Raw genomic sequence first — 21400 nt, forward strand, 5'->3', positions numbered from 1 at the left:
CAAATTGACCAAATTGGACCAAGGTGTAGTTGGGCGAAGTGAAATTAGGAATATTTTGGATTTATAGGGATTTATTGGGAATTTTTGGAATTCTTAGATTTTTAGGCCATGGAGGGACATTTTGGTAATTTGGCCATTTTTGTCAGTTTTGGCAAATTTTGATGTGATCAAAGTGTTTGGAATGAGTTTTGATCAATTTTGGGTATTTTGGCAGAATTTAGGAATTTTGGCCAAATTTGGGCCCAATGGCAGTTAGGTAATTTGGAGGTGCCTAGGGGCAAAAGACCAAGTTAGGCATTTCAAATACGATTGGATAAATATCCATTCTAAATGAATCATGGATCAATGAAATTCCCATTTTGGGTCCTTATGGATTGGTTTTAGCTAAAATATTGTGAGGATATTGTGTATCCTAACTCCAAACCAACACCTAGGGTCAATCCTAAGGCTAAGTAATCCTATAGGAACTCCTCTTGAGTCCTCTCACAATGATCTTACCTACTAAATGCTAGAAGTTAAGATCAATATGTGAAACTTCAAGTTGAGTAAAGAGAAAGGCTTTGAATTTCTAATGGTGGGGTACCTCTTCTAATTTTCTAAGACTAGTCAATAGGAAAGTCCTATGGCTAGACCTAGGCTACTAAAGAAGTTTTCTAGACCTCAACCAAAAGTGAGGTCAACAGTAGGGTAAAACTAAAGTTTCAAAGTCATTTGAGTTAAAATGAATGAATTTTGAAATAAAGAACTTTAAAGGTAAAAAGGTAATTATGGAATTTTATGGCTTAATCAAAATTTAGGTCATGTTATAAGGGTAAAGGGTAACTTTGATCATAATAAACTCTATTGGATGATTGAAACTTAAGGGATAAAAGGTATAAACCAATTAATACCATTCTTTATAAAAGGGGCAATTTGTGATTCTCTAAATTATTGAAGTTCAGAAGTTAATTGAAGTATGATGATTCTAATGTGAAGGGCTTGAAATAGGAAGAATGATAACTCACTAATGTAAGCCATAAATTAATGGTTCAATGCAATTTTATCTTTTTAGTTAAAAATCACTTGCATCCTGTCCAATATTTTCAAATTAAGACTCTACCCTTAAGACTCCTAAGAGTTTAGTAGTGAACTAGGTTTAATCTACAAATAACTTAATCAGGTTTAGAAAAGAGATAAGATCAACTATGAGTTTCTCTTAAACACTAAATGCTCAAGTTTAGGAGTTGGCATGAACTCCTTATTAACATAACTTACTCTTAAGGGTGTTTACCCACATAATTTGTCAACCATAATGTTAAATGACTAGTTGACCTGCTCATGGGTTTATTAAAACGTTAATGCTCAATGAACATAGGTTAAAAGATTTAACATAAAATTTAACTTAGCCGAATTGATTAATTTTACAATCGAGTAAAACCAAGAATGAACTTAAAATGATCCGAGAGATTCTAAGGTTGTTCGGGGTTATCCTTTGGACTCTCTTGCAAGATTTTGGACATTTGCAAGGAAACCTTAGATTGTTATGAATTTTTCAAGAAAATAATCCGCAAGATACAACTACAACCAAATTCAAATTAAATGAACATGAAATTCTAAAGAACCCACCAAGATATAACCCGAGGCCTGTTAAATCACCTAAATCAATATAAATCCCCTATACTACTTATCCTGCATTAATAACTCACTGCTCAAGGACTTGAGTTTTTTCTAAGGTATTTAAGTCCTTGTGAGATGTTGGAGATATTTGGTTTTTGCCACATATGGATCATTGGACCGTTGTAAGACTGAGGTTTGGGTGGCTAGGGCAATCACGACATTGTTTATGTGTGCTCAAACGAGGGATACAAAGTGAGATTTTTAGAATTGTATCTCCTACCTTAAGGACCTTCAGCAAGGGGAGAAGATAAATCCTGATGATACTATTCACCGAGTCATGGTGCGGTTATTGCCCCTTATACTCTTATATTGTCAGTAGTCATAGTTTTATTAGAGTGATAGCTTGTGGACTACACTACTTTACAAAATATTTACAAAAGTTATAAGATAAGATTTCTTTTGCTTGTTAAAGTGAACTCTGCATGGAAATTTAAAGCAACAACTTTTGCATGAAAATATAAAAAAAAATTGATAAAAACTTACAAAGGTCCATGGCTAGTCACTTAAATCGCAGCGAAGGACTGCCCTCTGTAGATTTTTGGGTTGGTAGCTCCTACCCAAGTTTGGAAAACACACAGTCCAGCTCTGAACCCCCACCTTCTTTGATGTCTTGCACTTAGTCTCCGTTTTCCATATGTGACTTTGGGTTTTGCTTTATCTCTTCGTATTTTTGCTACGAATTGCTTTTCTACTGCTGTGTACTAGATTTTTGCCACTTTCTTTTTCCGCATTTTGTTTAAATTTTATGAAAATGTACTATACTTTATGTTTCTAACCATTCAGAGGTAGCGGAGCCTCAGGTACACATTTACATTTTATGCACTACAATTTTCTTATTTACCTTACAGTATTTCTTATGTCTGCATTTATTTACTCTAAATGCAATACTAAAACCAAAAGCCAAAATAAAAATTGAAAAGAATAAAACAAAATATAAATACACTTTTAAACCAATTGAACACCCTTAAATAACTCATTTTGGGTTTATGAGGATTTCTCGGATGAAATAACCCAATGTTGCAAAAGAGAATTCTACGGTCTAAACGAGCTTGACAACTCTTTTAGACTAAGTGCTTACAAAAATAATGACGTCAGAATGAGGTAACTGTGAGATCGTAACCGGTGTCGCTCTAATTAAATTAAAACTCTCTTAGATATGACATTTGAATAATAATAACAAAACCAAACTTTTACACCAAAAAATGTGAAACATAAAACCTTGAACTAAATATTTTTTAAACCTTTTAAACCTTGAAACTGCTACTTTAACAAGGAGCTTCGAGCTAACACCATGGGCATCATGATAAGGACTCACAAAAGAGTATATTCGAGAGAGCAACGGGTCTACATCAAAAAATACTTATTTAGAATTAAACAATAAGCCATATGACTTCTAGGTAGTTCGCTAAGTACGACGTAAATTCTCAACCTATCTTTAAGCTTTTGCACAGTCATGTTGAGCAGTCTTAACTCTCTTTAGGATCCACAGTTGTCATTTGGCACGACATAAGCCCTCCCATCTTTCTGGGTTGTTTGCATGATCAAGATCATGTGAATGTAATCCCTACACAATAAAACTGACAAGATGAAACATTTAAAAATATTTCTTCGAAATTGAAGCCAAACCATACAATAGTGTGGGAAGCCATTGAAATTCTTTTTAGAATCTATGACATCCCCTACTATTCTTCCTTTGGATTCCGAAAATAAATGTTCTCATTTTGAACCATTCCCCTTTAGCTTTTCCATGTATAACATTGAAAACCCTAAACTTTGAAAATCTTGAAGACAAGTACCTCTAATCTAAATTCATTGTTTTCTTATGCGATTTTGATTGTCTAAGATGTAACTAACTAGAAAAACTTGCATTTATAGGAAATTTTAGAACCCTAGTAATATAAATTCTATCTAATCTCTTATATTAGATAGAGAAACTTGTCGGTCAACATAAAGGTTCAAAGACTAAACAGATGTCATAAATCCTTTAATTTATTTAATCGAGTATCACTATTAAATAATATGTCTATTCCTCGGGATAGGTGCATTGCTCGTGTGTTGTGCTCGATCATTTAAACTATTAAATGTATGAGATCGGTTCGGTCTCGTATTTTTAATATTAAAATACTACTTTTTAAAATTATATATATATATTATATTAAATTATATTTTCAAAGCAACCAAACAAATTCGACGACCAACAAATGTAATCATTATAAATTTTTTGAATATGTACTCACCTAAGGAGAAGTTGTTGAGTAAAGCGTAAGAAATTACAAGTTGGAAGTATTCACAAATAATTGGAAAGAGAATACTTAACCCCTCCGATATATTATTGCTTCCAAAATATTTTATAATTCTTTTTCATCATACTCCTAACTTTATACATGACATGTAATTTAATCACAATCCACAAGAATAATTAGTTCATAAATACGTATTCATAGAAAATAAAATGAAACAAATGCATGTCTATGTAAAATAAATGGATTCAAGCAACACATAAAAAGTTCATAATAAATTTAATCATATAGTTTGATGCTAATTTTTTTATTTTTCGATTTCTATGTTCTAATCAAAGTTCAAATCATGTTCAAAGCTATAATATGCTATTTAAACAATGTTCCAACCTAATTTGAGCCATGTTTTAAAATATTGTTCAACGGTTAACTTTATAAACCCAAAGTTCGAAAAATAATTTCAAATTTGGTTAAACATATAATATGAAGCTTGAATCCTGCTCAATCCCAAATTATGGGCTCAAATGACAATCAAACTTTTTTCAAATTTGGTTATACGGAACAGATCATCTATAGTCATTTATGCTCAAAATCAATTCTCCGAGTCATATTCTGGATTACTGGAAGAAGTCTCGGGCTCCTTTATTTTTTACAATAAGACAATGCATCTCCCTTTTGCAATCCTACGCTCGCCGCCGATCACTCTGCTCCTGCAAACATCTCCACGCGCTCCTCATCTCTTCCGGCGTCCTCCTACGGCATCCCCTTCTCCTCTCCACGCTCACCGCGACGTACTCGCTATGCGGTCATTTTTCTCACGCTCATCAATTGTTTGACAAAATACCCCTTAAGTCTCCCTCTCTCTTCAACGTCCTCATTCGCAGCAGCGTCGATGCTGGTTTCCCCAATGAATCACTCCGTTTCTTCACCAGAATGCAATCCTCACATCACAGACCGAACAACTTCACTTACCCCTTTGTCCTTAAGGCTTGCGGCGAGCTCTCCCTTCTCACCACAGGCGTGCAGGTCCACTGCAGAACAATGGTTGAAGGGTTCAGTTCAAATGAGTATGTTCAGAACTGCTTGATTGATATGTACATGAACTGTCACAACAGGGATGCAGCCACGATTGTTTTTGATCAAATGGGTTGCAGGAGTGTTATTTCTTGGAACACAATGATCGCCGGTTGCTTGCAAAATGGCTTTGCGACTGAGGCAATGGTTCTTTTTGAAAGAATGGTAAGTTCTGGCATGTTGATTGACAGAGCCAGCTTGTTGTCTGTGCTTCCTGTTTGTGCTGAATTGAAGGATTTGCGGAGCTGCTGGTGGGTTCATAAGTTGATGGAGGTGAATGGCTTTGAATCTTATCTTCCAGTAAGAAATGCGCTGATTGATACTTATGCAAAGTGTGGAAGATTGGATGTAGCAAGAAGGCTCTTTGATGAATCAAACTTGGAAAGGGATGTTATTTGTTGGACAGCTATGATTGGAGGCTATGTTCTTAACGGCTGTATGGTTGAAGCACTTTCTCTGTCACATGAGATGCAGTTGTCTGATATTAGACCAAATTCAATGACAATTTCATCTCTTCTCACAGCTTGTGGAAACTTGCCTTCTGAAGTTTATGGGGTATGCCTTCATGGCTTGTGCATTAAAATTGGACTTGAGACTGATGCTTTTGTAGAGACTGCTCTTATTGATATGTACTCTAAATGTGGAGAGATGGATTTGAGTTTGACAATGTTTGTCAGTAGTTCAAAAAAAACTGCAACATGGAATGCAATCATATCTGGATTTGCTCGAAATAGGATGATGCATGAAGCAACTGAGCAGTTCAAGCTAATGCTTTGGGATGGAATAATGCCGGATGTGGTCACAATGAGAAGTTTGCTTCCTGCTTACTCCAGTCCTGCAGACTTGCAGCAGGCCAAAAACATCCATGGCTACTTGCTTAAGACTGCCTTCCTTGAGAACATTGAACCAATGACATGTTTGATCGATTCCTATGCTAAGATTGGTTGCTTGGACATTGCAAGGGAGCTCTTTGATGGGTTGCCCGCAAAAGATTTGGTTGTTTGGAGCGTGATTATTGCCGGATATGGAACTCACGGTCAATCAGATGAAGCAATATGTCTTTTCGATCAGATGCTGGAGTCTGGAGTGGAACCAAGTGAAGTTACTTTCACTTCGGTTCTGTATACATGCAGTCATGCTGGCCTAGTGGAGGAAGGCTTAAGATTGTTTGATCGAATGACAAGGGTTCATGGCATGAAACCAACAATTGATCACGGTGTTTGTCTTATCGATCTCCTAAGCCGTGCTGGTAGGCTTGAAGAAGCCTATATGCTGACGAAGGAGATGCCTTACAAGGATAATTATGCAATGTTGGGAGCTCTGTTGGGAGCCTGTGTGGTACATGAGAATGTGGAGTTGGGAGAGATGGCTGCCAAGAGATTGTTTGAGATACAGCCGGAGAACACTGGAAACTATGTCTTGCTTGGGAATATTTATGCTGCAGTGGGGAGGTGGAGGGAAGCAGAGGCTGTGAGGAGTATGGCCAGTGCAAGAGGATTAAGGAAAGAAAAGGGTTGCAGTTCTATTGATGCTTGCAATCCATGATTCTTCGGCAAAAACCGTAAGCATAAATTGTGTGGTAATTATTTTAATCTCTGCTTTCTAGTCTAAAAAGCTTTCTTTGTCAGAAAACTTTTGTTGCAAAAATTAGTAAGAAAACATTCCTCAAATGAGCAAATGGTATAGCTTCAGAAGATGCGAGTTCCTATTAGCTCTATAATGCGTGACCCAAGGGTAAATTAGGACAAAGAATTTGCCTAATGGCATTTTGACATAAATCAGAATTAGAATATTACCATAGCTTCTCAAATGTCCACTCCCCTTCTAATTTCACAATGGTTGTTGGGGGTGAGTGGTAACACATGATATACGATGAACATAACCTTGTCAGAATTTGGTTTAGGATGTTAAGATCCCAAAATTTCTCTCATATCGGTACCTATTAAAGTATGCTAATGTATGAACAAATACTGATTGCCGACATGGCTTGTAGGCTTGGCTGATTTGTTGTGCAAAAGTATACATGTTTCACTTAAGTACATGTGTTAATCAAGTAGTATATAGATTATGCATCTAGATATCAATCCCTCACGGAACTTAGTTACTTTTTAAATTAAGTCAAGTATTAGCTTAAGAGTATAAATTTTATGTAATGCAGAGAATTTTCAAATGTGAGATTAAAAAATCCTAAAGTCTACCAAAAACAAAAATGTTTTTAGTTCATTTTGGATTTTGTAATAAAAAATTCCTTCAAGCTAGTAATGTGTTTAAGTTCAGTCTAATTCAAGTTTGCCTAATGCAGTTGATAATCAAGAATAAAATACTCTTGATCTCTTCTTAATAGAAAATCTTGAAATTTTTTATTCTAGTTTAATCTCCTAAACCATACAAGAACTCCCAGAAAATAAATTTTTTCAATTGATTGCAATCTCCTCGTAGCAATATGTCTATTCAACCAAAGCAACGTGTGATAAATTAATTGTTCAACAAGATTTCTTTCGATCTCACTAAATAAACAACAAGTTTCAATCCATCAATTGGTCAAATTGAAAGTAAATTAAGCTCACAAAGTTAACGCATCAACTTGTCTCAATTCATTCCAACAAAGATATTTAGTATATGAAAAATATAACACAATACTATGCCAATGGAGTTTGGAACTTAATTGGACGACATATTTACAATGCGACAATGAAAATATAGAAAAATTATGACACTAGAACAAGAGAAAATGTTAAATAAAACACTCACCTGAAATATTATTGATTCCCTGCAAAAAAAATCCTCCAACTTCTCCTTGGAACACGCTTCTCTTACTCCCTTACGCTTTCAATCACTATGCACACCCCTGACAACCTCCCTCACAAACTAAAAACCCTCCTTATATAGATTTACACATCAAACCATTGCCAAAACTGTTTATAAACATCTTTGGTTGGGTTTCATCGCCACGATGTATCACCACATCGCTACCATAGGCGTTGCTTCCTGGCATTGAGGTGTTGAGTACTCGTCTTCTGATTACTGGTTTCAGCCCTGTGGTGCATTGAATATAACACTGGGCCGTTCTGATCTTGATACAGGAGCGATATTTTACTTGCACCAAGGTGTCAAACTCTCTTGTTTTTTGATAGAAATTATGCATTTGGGTGTCAAGGTATTATCTCAGTAGTGTTAAGGCCGGTTGTCTGGCATCGGGGTGTTGTCAAAGCAATGCAGGGGCGTTATCGAAATAATGTTTAGGCGCTAATTATGTTATGCAATATTCTTCCATCTTTTATTCATTTTTTTGTTATCCTATTCAAATCACAGACAAATGCCGTGAAAAGCATGAAAGTAGAACAAAAAAAAAACATCATAAATTTTACATGTTTCTAGTATTTAACAAATTCTCCTAAATTTAGCACCTTACTTGTCCTCAAATAATCGTAGTTGAAGAATAATTCCCCAAATTTCAATTCATAGCAAAACTCTCTCAAAATTTTAATTTTTTTCAAAACTCTTTTAAAGCATTGTAAACTTTGCATAATCATCATAAATAATAAATTTCATGGAATCCAATTAATGCCTGAAATTTTTTATCATTGATGTTCCCATAACTCATAATTTTTTAGTGTTCAATGTGAAATTATTTATTGTTATTGAATTCAATTAACCTAATATTAAAAATTCTTGGCTTAAAATTTTCAAGTGACCATAAAATAGATTTTCATTCCTTAATATAACCCAAATAATGGAAATATAATTAATTTTAATAATTCTACTTATAAGATTTCGATAAAGGACTAAATCTCAAATGTTAACACTTAGTATCAAGCATTTCTTTCACTTGTATTCTTTTTCTTGTTGTGATTTTTTCGATCTTTTTTTTCTTAAGCTTGATTTTCTTTTTGATGGAAATTTCTTTTATTTTTAGCCACATCTTTTTTAGAGGATTATCTTTATTAGCTAAGAATTTTATTACTTTTTAATTTGAGATATTTTTGGTTCACCTTGTTTAATTGAATATGTTGCTATTAATCCATATTTCTCTATATTTATTATAGTCCAGTCTGTACTAATTCTTTTCTATATCACTTAATTTATTTAGATATAACAATCTTATATTCTCCTAATTTATTAAACTCAATCTAAGTTAATCTAGTGCTGTATTTTTATGAAATCTGGATTATGTGCAATAATGAAATCAACTAACTAATTTAGTCGTAATTTAAGTGCACAAGTTATTTATACTTAATATGATTTTTTGAAAGTTTGAATGTTTAAATCTTTGATTCCAATCCCTTCAAATCTAAGGACTATTTTGCTATTCAATATTTTATTTTTAATCAAAAGTTTAAATTATTATGAGTTAAATTATATTTTTAGTTTAAGTGAAAAACAACATATATATGAACATTCTCCCACCCCCTCCTACCAAAAAAAAAAAAGAGAAAAAAAAAAAAGAAAAAAAAAACTTGGTTTACAACATCGGCATTTTAAAAAAATGCAACTAACAAAGTAGGCACCAAAAAAAAAACATTAATATTTAACTAATGCTATCACATGCACACATATATATACAATTAAATACATAAGCATGCCCATTAAAAACATAAAAAACAGGAATACAATAGAGATACAATCACGAATTAGCAAAACATAATAATACTCCTTTTTTTCTTCAGCTTCATTAACTTCCTCCTCCATTGGTTGCATAGGTGGGCTATAATGCTGAAATAAAGGTGTCATAAGGAATTGAACAACATCCAGACTCGCGCTCTGTCAGTATGCAAACGTGCTCATAACGGTTTAGTTGAACTCAGCCAATCAGGTATATGGATGTTAGTATTGATCGATATAATGTTCAAAATTTTAACCCATATCCCACTGCCACTAATCCATCTGTGTTATTTGCTCATTCAGTGAATGAATCTGGTCAGCTAATAAGGAAGTGGAAACTCCAACTCGTTGAATGGATGGACTGAAAGAATAAGGATGGGAAGAACTCTTACTCGAGTTAATTTTAGAGCTCTTGTATGATAAAATTATGTACTTAGTCCTTGGTCGACTAGGAAAGAGTTATTCCTCAACAAAATCTCCAAGAGCACCAACCTTCCCACACATTGCATAGATGTGGGAAGGGCGGCCTAGACCAAAGGTTGAATCCCCCTTAATGATGTTTAAAATAGAAGCATGGATAACATTCCCTAGATCTATGGTCATCTTTCACTCTCTGAATACAAAAATTGAGGACTGCCATATCCTTAGCTCTGATGTTAATGTATTTGATGGGTATCAACTTAACAAAAAAAAAAGTAATGCCAGTATTTTGCCTTATAAATTAAAGCAGAGATAGAAAATTTTCTAAGCTTTTTCTCACTCTCCATCGAAAAAGCAACCGCATCAGACCTAATTTGGAATTCAAAATATTGAAGGTCGCATACTAATTAAAGCCAATGTCAAGTAATCTATAGACGGAATTGATGGTTTTGGAATTGAACATCCATTTCCCCATCACATAAATTTTATTATTTTGATGTTCTTTGCCCCCATAACTCAGACACAATGATCGGGTCTTATTCAGAACAAAACATATCCCATTTCTTCCTAAAAACTACCACTATGGTTTAGGAAGCTCCGCACTAATATTAGTTTCCTGTGGATAAAAATTTCGTCAAATCATGCAAAGGCTTTAAAAATGATGAACTTTCCAAATTAAAGCGAAGGATGGTTCCTACTAATAGTTTTTGGGACCATGAAAAGAAAAAGAAGAGAATAATTTAAGAAATTGAAGAAAAGGTTCTCCTAGACTCTTCTACTCCTAGAAATACCAGCAAAACTCTCCCGACAGTGAAGAAAATAAAAACAAATTTTATCCTAGATAAAAAAAAAATGTTGTAGTGTCGCGACACTCGAAAGGTAGCAAGTGTTAGAAATTGCAAGGGGAAGGAGATGAGAAAACAAGAGAGACAAAAAAGTGGCTAGGGTTTCAAAATTATACTCAATACCTCATTACAATAGTATATATATGTACAATATGGAAAAGACTAAACTACCCTTAATTGGTAAAGTAATAGAAATACAAAACTATATCTAACATCCCCCCTCAAACTCACGATGCATCAAGGAGAATCATCGAGAGTTTGCTAATCAAAAAACAAAAATGTTGAGTGGAATGCGATTTTGTAAACACGTCAGCAAGTTGCATGGAGGAAGAAATATAGGATAAGGTGATGATGCCATGCTGAAAATGATGAATAGAAGCAACTGCAATAAGAGAACGAATATTAGTCATTTTGGCAACAAGAGCAAATGTTTCTTCATAATCTAGACCATATTGTTGAGAAAGTCCCTTAGCAACCAAACGAGCTTTATATCGCTCAACAAACCCATCAGACTTAGTTTTGATTTTATACACCCAACGAGAACCAATTGCACGTTTTCCTGGAGGAAGAGAGATAAGGTCCCACGTATCTGTCTTTTGCAAAGCATAAAGTTCTTCTGCCATAGCTTTCTGCCAAAGAGGATCAAGAACAACCTCTTGATAGGAAGAGGGCTCAGACAAATTGTGAATGGAGGTTAAAAAGGAAGCAAAAGAATTAGAATAAGTAGAGTAAACAAAATATGACAATTTAGTAGACTTACGATCACGGTGAGTGTACCGAGGAAGAGGAGGATACAAGCTCAATATCAAGATGATTTGGATGATGAATCACATGATGAGGTTCAATATCTGTGTCGGTGTGAAAAGGATCAATTGGGATAGGATCAGACTTTGTAAAACTATGAGAAGAAGGAGGAATGGAGTAATATGGTATATGCTCAAAAAATACAACATGTCGTGAGACAAAAAGTTTTTGAGTGTCAGGATCATAACAACAATACCCTTTTTGACCGTCACCATAACCAATAAATACACAGATTGCCGAGCGTGAAGACAATTTATTACGTTGTACATGAGGAAGAAGAACAAAGCAAGTTAAAGCAGAATAATCAGGAGCATGACCATATAATTTTTGAAAGGGAGACAAACCTGAAGTAACAGAAGATGGAATTCTGTTAATAATATAAGCTGCAGTAAGAATAGCTTCCAAAGCGCCTTTTCTATCACAAAAGAAGGGAACGAGCTGTTTCAACAATGTGACGATGTTTCCTTTCAGCAGCTCCCTTTTGTTCAGGAGTGTCAGTACAAGAAGTTTGAAGGAAAGTCCCATCACATGCAAGTAATTCAGAGAATTTAGTAGAGGTATATTCACCTCCCAGGTCACATCGAAAACATTTAATAACAACATTATGTTGAGTTTTGACAAATGCACGAAACATACTATAAACACTAAAAAATTCAGACCGATTTTTCATAAGATAAAGCCAACAATATCGGGTATAGTCATCAATAAACAAGACATAATATCTAGATCCACCTTTTGTAACAACAGGTGATGGACCCCATACATCTGAATGAACCAAGTCAAAAGGTGCAACAGAAAGTGAAACACTTTTAGGAAAGGGTAAAGCAGAAAATTTAGCAAGTTTACAATCACAACAGTCAGAAATATCACTAGTTTTTAACTCGCCCAAAGCGCCTGTAGAAACTAGGTATTTTAGACGAGAAGAGGAAACATGTCCAAGGCGAGAGTGCCATAAATAAAATTTAGAAGAAGATGAACTCAAACGAAAAGATGATAGGTCAACACTGGAAGCTGCAATATCTGGAACTCTCAGCTCATCCAGAATATAAAGTCCACCTTGTCTACGGCCTGTCCCAATTAGCCTCTTGGATTGCGGATCCTGCACATAACAAGAAGTGGAAGAAAATAAAACTGAGAAACCAGAATCACATAATTGACCAACAGAAACAAGGTTCAAAGTAAGACTGGGGATATAGTAAACATTTGAAAGGGATAAATGCGGTGTGCATACAGATCCAATGCCTGCTAATGGCATAGGAGTGTCATCAGCAGTCATAACAGATACAGATGATGCAGGATGTAATGATACAAATGATGTAAAGTTAGATGACATATGATGAGAGGCTCCAGAGTCAAGAATCCAAATGGAAGATGATATAACTGATGAACTAGAAGAAGGCAAACCTATATTTGAGGAGGCGGACATGGCATGTGGTTGTGTGGGAAGAAACTTTTGAAACATTTCAGCAAGCACAGCTACTGTGGGACCTAAAGAATATGCATGTCCAACACCAGAAGAGTCTGTAGAAGGAACGACAACAACAACATTTGATTTTAACGTCTTGAAGTTGCGTGGGTGTAGCGGATTTAGTTGTTGTGTCTACTGAGATTTGTTCAACAACTTTGGGCATTGAGCTTTCCAATGACCCTTTTGCTTGTTGAAGCTACATTCATCAAAACCAACCTTTCCATGAGATTTACTTTTTTTATGAGTAGCAGCAAAAATAGATGGATTAGGAGTGGGGAGAATCCCTTTCTTAACATTCCCTTTCTCATATTGAGACTTTGAGACGAATCTCTTCAGCTAATAACTCATTAACCGCAGAGTCAACTGTTGGAAGAGGATTGCGGTGTAAAATAGTTCCACGAAGCCCTTCAAAATCATTTCGAAGAGCCATAAAAAACTGAACCAAACGCTATTCTTCTCTACGATCAGTGTATGGTTTAAAACCTCGTAATTCTGCAGATTCAGTAAGAGATAATTGATCCCAAAGATTAGTCATAGCAGAATAAAATTCTTGAATACTCATGTTGTTTTGTTGAAGAGCACGACTGTCTATCTCTAATTGATACTGCTTTGCAAAATTTGACTGCACATATAATCTTTCCAAATGATTCCAAACTTCTTTGGCGGGTTTTTATATATTTTGCTAATTGAACACCGATTGATTGTGAAACCGAGTTATTGATCCAAGTGATTATTTTTGAATTATTTGCTTCCCATACTTCCAACATTTCTTCATTTTTTCATACTTTTCATTTATAGGCTTCACAGATGTTCCAGAAACATAACTCCACATTCTTTTTCCTTTCAAAAAATTCTTCAAAACATAACTCCAATAGGAGTAATTTTGTCCATTTAATTGGACACTAATAGACTGAAGGGAATCGTCCTTTTCACCCGTCATTGCAATGATACAAAAAAAAATAAACAAATAAGAGGAAGATCAATACCAGTAACGATAGATCACTTAAAGAACGACAACTAAATGAAAATGAACCTCTAAAATATCTGATAAAGTCCCCAGCCCTATAAACTCGAATAAATCTCGCGCCTCACAAGCGCGGACAGTATCAGCGGAAATCACGAACAGAGAGGGAGGAATCGCGAGCTTGAGTGGGACGGATGGCAGGGAGGAGTCGCGAACGGGAGTTGCGAGAGGAGTTTGCGAACGGGAGTTCTGTGTTCCGAAGGACAATCCATCGATTATCAGAATCTCGCTGATACCATGTTAGAAATTGCAAGGGGAAGGAGATGAGAAAACAAGAGAGACAAAAAAGTGGCTAGGGTTTCAAAATCATACTCAATACCTCATTACAAGAGTATATATATGTACAATATGGAAAAGACTAAACTACCCTTAATTGGTAAAGTAATAGAAATACAAAACTATATCTAACAAAGTTCAATACAAGCCTCAACACATGAATGAGCACTGCGTTTAATATTTCTGATGGGCGACTAGTGCTAAAAAGCTCAATGGCGGGCTAAATGCTTGGGTACATGTGCACTGCAGCTATGGAATCTATAATTGTGTTGGAACGAAAGGTTAGAAGACCGTCAATGACTGTTTCCATCAACAATTCTTTGATTACATCATTATTATAATAATTCACACTAAAATGTTTAATTTCCATCAATGACATTTACACGGCACCATGGATATATAGCGCCCCGACGCTGCATTGGATACTTTGGCTCAAAAGGATATTTTAATTTGGCACATCAATATAAGGGACGTTAATTAGCCTTTCTTGAGAAGTTCAAAAGCTTCTAAGCACCCATGATTAAATTACAAGGGGACAAACTTCTCTAATAAATAACGTAGAGGTTTAACGGTTTTAGAGAAAACCTTAATATGTTTTCTATAAGAATTAGAGTGCCCTGCGAAGCTCCTAATCCTTATAACTAAAGTGGATGGGGGTAGCATGATCAATCTCCAAACCATTTTAAAAAAATTTCATGTTTACAATAATATTTTTAGTGATCATAAATTAATATATTTCTAAATCTAAAATTAAATTTATCTCTTCATATCATTGCAATACTCTTGCAAGAGATTCAAAGCACGTGCCATAAGAAGTGAGAAAAATAATTTGCCAACACCTCATTGTCATGAACAATAAGACAATGAAAGTTGACATCATGCACATTTGAAAGTTAGTGTAGGTATTATCTCCAAAGGACATGCTTCTAAAAGAAATTGTTTCATAGGGAGCAGTGAAGCTTATTTTGTCCCCATGTTTTGCTTTTGTATGAATTTGATGATATCTTAAGTTTTCATCTAAAAACTTTAAATAAAGAAGTCCTACTAACCTAAATAATATAAGTTCAAGAAAGGGCAAAGGAAAATGTTTTTTCATAGTAGCTTTATTTAACTTCTTATAGTATATACAAATTCTTCAACCAATGACATTCCTAATAAATATGAGCACTTTCTTTTTAGTCACAATTATAGTTAAATTTCCTTTCTTAGATAAATAATGAATCAGGCTTACCCATGCACTATCTGATATAGGATCAATGATTCCTGCTTCAAACCAATTTAGAATTTTTTTTACAACATCTTTCATCACTATATTGATTCTTCTCCATGGATCTATCTTTGGCTGATGATTTTCTTTCATTAGGATCTGATGCATACATAAGGAGCAACTAATACTTTTAATATCTATTATGCTCCAAATAAAGGTTCTTTTATAGGACTTTAAAAATTCTTATTAACTTTCTCTTACACATCATTCAAATTAGCATAAATAATTATTGGAAAAGCTAAAGATTTTTTTAATAATATATACCTAAAGTGATTGGGGAGATTTTTTAATTCAAGTTCAAGAGCCTCAAATATTGAAGGTAGTCAAATTTTTATATTAGTTGTTGTGTCTAAAGGTTCAAAGACATCCCTCATCACTCTTTGTATAACATCAAACAATAAGGCTTACTCTTATATAGGTTTTTTTCTTAACTATATTCAAACATGTTTCACTATACTGTGTCAATTTTTGAAATATCTTTCAATTGGCTTCTCACATACCCTTCTGATGCGGGTGGATTTAGTGTGTTAATTTTGCAAATATTGTTTAATATTATAAAATACACACGACATATACAATAACAAAATATTCAATTAATCCCAACAAAATAACTTCAATTAAAATAGTTTTATCTTTTAATAATCTTTAAACAGCCAAATCCCTATTAATAATAACGCAAGTATACGCATCACTCAAGTAATAAAGGGCTCTAATGGTGTCTTAGATATCGATCCCACAGAGTAGTTGGAAATGCCTGTAAATAAGTTTCTAAAATTATAATGTAAAGTATTATTTTAAAACTACCAACAGTAAACTGCGAAGTTTGAACATTAATTAACAGGTAAATGCTAAATAAAATGCAATTGAAAGACAAAGTTAACTAAACTAAATGCTAAACTTTCAAAAGTAAATTTACGAAAACTAAATCTAAGATGTTGTGACGGAAAGTTCAAATTTAAGAAAGCCTTCTTCCCCTTTACAATAAGTATACGGTTTGTGAAGAAATTAAAATCATTTGAAAACATATATAAAAATTACTTTGTGCTAAATAGGAGTAATTTTATTCTTTACCCTCTTACGAATGTATAAAGAATATTTACTATTCCAGAGTTTGGCTTCTAATTCCGTGGTTAGGCTGGGAGGATACTGGCTGACTCCAGAGCTCCCATTACTCCCTTCTCTGTGGGCTAACAGTTCCACATCAGTTTCTAATCAAGTAGACCACATTGAGAATTTTAATCTATCACCTTAAAATCTCCAATTTTGCATCCAACTAAGTATATTTCCCTATTTATTTGCACCCAATTCCATGGATAAAATACCCCCCATGAAATCAAATTTGATTATCCCCATGTTGTAGAAATCATAGCCCTTTTGAAACATATGTTTCTCAACACATTTTAACATTTCAGTTGGCCAGATCGAAAAGTAAATGAAGATTGGAGTTCAAATCATCATAAATTATTGACATTTAAAACATTATAACACAAAATCAATTCTTCACAAAATCATATCTCAAAGTAGGGAGAAGGATAAAGAAGACTACTCAAAATTCATGAGAAGGATACAAAAAAAACCCAGATTTCATTAATAAAAATAAGTTTACAAGATAAAAGAAATAAAAAACACAACTTATCTCACAATCCTTCCCAAGCAAACTCCTATAAGTTCTCTCCAAGCCTTTCTCTCTTTACAAGCACTCACAATTCCCTCTTAGAGGTGTAATGAAGAAGAAATCTCTCACCTTCCCTCTCCTTATACAATCCTTGAAGAAAATCTCAAAGCCATTGACTTTCTCTCTCTCTCTCTAACTCATGCCACACAACTTTACTCGCCTCCTCCTTCAACTCTTGTCTTTTATTAAAGGATACCTCTCTCCAAAAAGAATTCAAAATTTTTTCAAAAGTTCTGTCCAAAAGTCAACTCTTTCGAATTCAAATGACATGTCCATTGATCTATGAGACATATCCCTTCATAAAAGAACATTCCAAAGTATCTAAATGAATTGAATTACTCTAAGAGGTGTTTAGAAAAAGTGTCCCTTTGAAAATTTGCGCAAAATTTATCTGCAAAAAGTATTTTCGGGCACATCTGGAACAAAATCTGGCGCATCATGCGCCAACTCTTTGTCAAATGACGCATCTGGCGCATCATGTGCTAGTTTGTTGAAGACTGTACTGCTATGAGCTTTGGCACATCTAGCACTGATCTTTGCCTATCTGGCACTTCATGCGCCATAATTCAAAACCTCATTGTTTTTGTACGAAATTTCATCCTTTTCATTATTTTTGCTCCAAATGCCTAAAATTGATATACCTGCAACAAAAACATGAAAATACCCCTTTTTAAAGTGAAATATCACCAAAAAATAACCATTAAATATATGCTTAAAATAACATATTATTTCGTTGTATCAAATCCCCCAAACTTAAATGTTACTTATCCTCAAATAACACTTTTACTACATAAAAGCATATAACATAGGATAGAGACTAACTTATAACTTCCATACTTTAGTTCAATAAATAAAATAGTAAAATTTAAGAAAAATCTCTAATAACATAGATTCTAAATCTATGTTTAAGAGTATTTCATAGTCAATTTTAAGATATATGAATCTCTATTTATTTCAAGAAGAATTGCAATTTGTCATATCAAGGACATTTAGAATATTCATATGAAAAATAACTTCAGGAAAACTTTACTAATAATGCTACTAGTAATCCAAATGCTACTAGTAATCCATACTAGTAATCCAATACAAGTTTAGAAAATGTAATAAAGCTTTTTTCTTAAGTTTATTCAAGTGAAACCAATTTTTTATTAAGCATTGCCTTAAGCTTCTCCTCACTTATTTTTCTTTTCTTTTTTTTTTCTTTTTCTCCTTTTTTTTTACCTTTAGGATCTTTTCAATCCTTTCTTTTCTTTTTCTTTTTCAAGTAAGGATTATTATATCTATATAGCCTTTAATAGTTTTGAACTTCACTATCCTCTTCTCAAAGTTAAAACTCCTTACCTTCCTTCACTTTATAAATTCATATTAGTTTATGATTTTCATAAAGTCTCATTCTTTTCTTCTTACATGAATCTCTAAAATTCTTAATACTTTAAAACTACAATTTTCTTTACTTTAAATAGAAAAACTTAGTCTTATCCTATTATAACAAATATCTTTAACATTAGAATTGACCTTCATTATTAAAAACTTTTACCTAATTTTACCATAATATTTATAAACTTAAGTGTAGTCATTTAAAGTTTAATCTTAATATCCCATGTCATGTTAAATTAATTTTAAAAAAATTGTTACTTAAGGATAAATAAAATTTAGTTTCCTTCTTTTCTTAAAAAGAAATTTTTCTTCCCCCCAAACTTAAGTTCTTAAGCATTGTTTAAAAATATTTTAGGACAAAATTCCTTTGGTGAGAGAAAATAGTAAATGCATGAAAATAAAAACTAACCTGTAGAGGATTTCTGATTATGAAATAGGGCTCTGATATACTGCAAATACTAACTTTAAAAATACACACAGGCTTGAAAGCATTAAATGAGACTTAATATATTCTAAAGATTTGCTCAGATTTAAAAATAAAAAAAAAATTGAAACTACTAAAAATGCAAAAAAGTAAAAATCTACTGTTACTATTATAATTTTATGTCCACATCACAAAAATAAAAGTTTTTACTACAACAGATTCAAATGCCAACCAAATAAAATCCATACAACATACAAACAAACAAACAACAAAACAAATATACTAACTCCAAAAAATATCAATCTTCATGCCTTCCTCATCCTCCGCATCATCATCATCATCTTCTTCTTCATCATGAATAGGAGTATATGGAGTAAAGCCGGGGCAAGTAGGAAATTTCACATTATATTCACCCCTGAGATACCTCACCATGCCATCCTCAAAAGCAATATCATGCTAACCTTTCCTCTGCTGATACTCATCATTATAAGAATTTCTTGCTCCAATCTCTCCAATCTGATTCTGAATATTCACTATATCCAATTGTTGAATCAGAAGTTGGTCCATAATAGAAGTTGGTCCATAAGTTGGTCCATAATATTTTCTAATGATGCAGGGCAAGAAGTAGATGCCCCTGTAGCTGGTGTAGAGGGTCTATGACCTCTTCCTCTCCTAGATTAAGCAAATGATTCAACTCTCTAAACCATATGCTTTCCAATAGGATTTTGTTGTTGTAGTTTTTCTTCATTTCTATGAGATTCTACTTTTGATTGTTCACAAAGAGTGAAAATTAGGGCAGGGTAACCCAAACCACCGTAGAGCTCTTAGCTATACTTTGTGCATGATGAACTACAAGAGCACCAACATTTATCGCTTTCATGTTCTGAATGCAATAGTTCAATAAAGCTCTATCCTTTGTTACATCAGCAAGATGATTTGTTGGTAGTAATTTAGCAGAAATGAAGTGCTGTCATAACTTTGATCGGTTAGTCAACATGGAAGCAGAGAAGCTAACTATCTTATTATTTTTAATCCTCCATTATCCTTTTCCATCAGCTAATAAGGCAATCACTTCATCCAATGATGAATCAGTCATCACGAATGCAACATATTCATCATGAAATACATTCCTCAACCCATAAAAGTATTGATCCTTTCTGCAGTAAATTCAACTTGCTTACCTCTCACGAGAATGTGATCATCATCAGTAAATCTCAAGTTGGCATAAAACTCCCAAATCATTGGCAAAATTGCTACTGCAATGAAGTAGCAAAACCGTTCCCAATTTCTAGTAAGAATCAACCTCTCAATCTCGCCACCCGGGTTAGCAAATAGTCGTTCTTAGATCAATCTTCTTGATTCGATTTGAGTGTTATAATTTTGACGGGCCTTCAAATTAATAAATCTTCTTGCATTAAAATCATCTGTCCTTCCTCTCTTTACTTGTGGAGCCATTTGAAATTCTACCAAAATCCAAATAAATTTCAAATAAATTACAAGATAAAAAATCTAACTCCCCAAGGAAGATTATTTGGTAAGAAACTTTTCACAATGAGTTTTCTTCAAGCTTTTTCATCAAAAATCCCAATTTTTGGATTTCCATAATGTAGGAAAAATCCGTGGTGAAAATAAAAAATTTCTAAGTTAAAGTTAAGCTTTTACCAAGAGAAGTTAAAATCTATGATTTTTAGCCTCTGAAATCTTCTATATCGCTCCTAATCTAAAGCCCTAGGTCAAGGTTTAGAGGTAGGAGATGACCCAAGCAGTAAAAATGGAGTTTATTGTGCGATTTAGAAGTTTTTTAGGCAGTCTGACATTTTTGGGAATTTGGCGCACCATGTGCCAATCTGGCGCATTGTGCGCCAACTCTCTATAAAACAGCGCATCATGCGCCAATCAGGCGCAGCATGCGCAACGCCTTAATTTTTCTAGATTTCATTTTCTGTGAAATTTTTTACGTACTGCTTTAAGTCTACCTCTAATTAACTCAAATGAACCCTTATAAGCTTGATTAACATTACTCTAACAACATCTTTCATAAACAACACAAACCTCACTTTTAAATATAAAATTCGTGTTATTACAAACTAACATTTATCAAGCTACCAAAAATCTAATTCGAAACATCAAAATTTCAAACACAAACATCAACATAGTTCAACATTTAAAGTAAATGCGATACAACACACCAAACAACTAAAATGAATAGTGCTAAATAAAACGTTCCGTGCATAGATTAAGTTCAAACATC

General features: G+C 33.7%; 2 protein-coding genes across 3 annotated transcripts; one reads left to right on the plus strand and one right to left on the minus strand.

Annotated features, from left to right (window-relative positions):
• Window positions 1-4380: 4380 nt before the first annotated feature.
• Window positions 4381-10201, plus strand: LOC110036104 (pentatricopeptide repeat-containing protein At5g39350-like). Of its 2 annotated transcripts, none has more exons than XM_020740468.1 (3): window positions 4381-6546; window positions 9668-9780; window positions 9873-10201. In XM_020740468.1, exon 1 carries the CDS (start codon window positions 4476-4478, stop codon window positions 6510-6512), a length of 2037 nt encoding a protein of 678 aa, XP_020596127.1. In that variant the 5' UTR covers window positions 4381-4475; the 3' UTR covers window positions 6513-6546; window positions 9668-9780; window positions 9873-10201. The 2 variants fall into 2 exon arrangements, with proteins under 2 accessions (XP_020596127.1, XP_020596128.1); XM_020740469.1 differs by having other exon boundaries at window positions 4381-6528.
• An 860-nt stretch (window positions 10202-11061) lies between these two features.
• On the minus strand, window positions 11062-19581 carry LOC110036103. Its single transcript, XM_020740467.1, has 5 exons — window positions 19461-19581; window positions 12870-13159; window positions 12371-12737; window positions 11612-12273; window positions 11062-11463 (listed from the first exon to the last, which is right to left on the minus strand). Exons 1-5 carry the CDS (start codon window positions 19579-19581, stop codon window positions 11062-11064), a joined length of 1842 nt encoding a protein of 613 aa, XP_020596126.1.
• Window positions 19582-21400: the final 1819 nt, after the last annotated feature.

The sequence above is a fragment of the Phalaenopsis equestris genome, unplaced genomic scaffold (assembly GCF_001263595.1).
Source record: "Phalaenopsis equestris unplaced genomic scaffold, ASM126359v1 Scaffold202545, whole genome shotgun sequence".
Taxonomy (NCBI): Eukaryota; Viridiplantae; Streptophyta; class Magnoliopsida; order Asparagales; family Orchidaceae; genus Phalaenopsis; species Phalaenopsis equestris.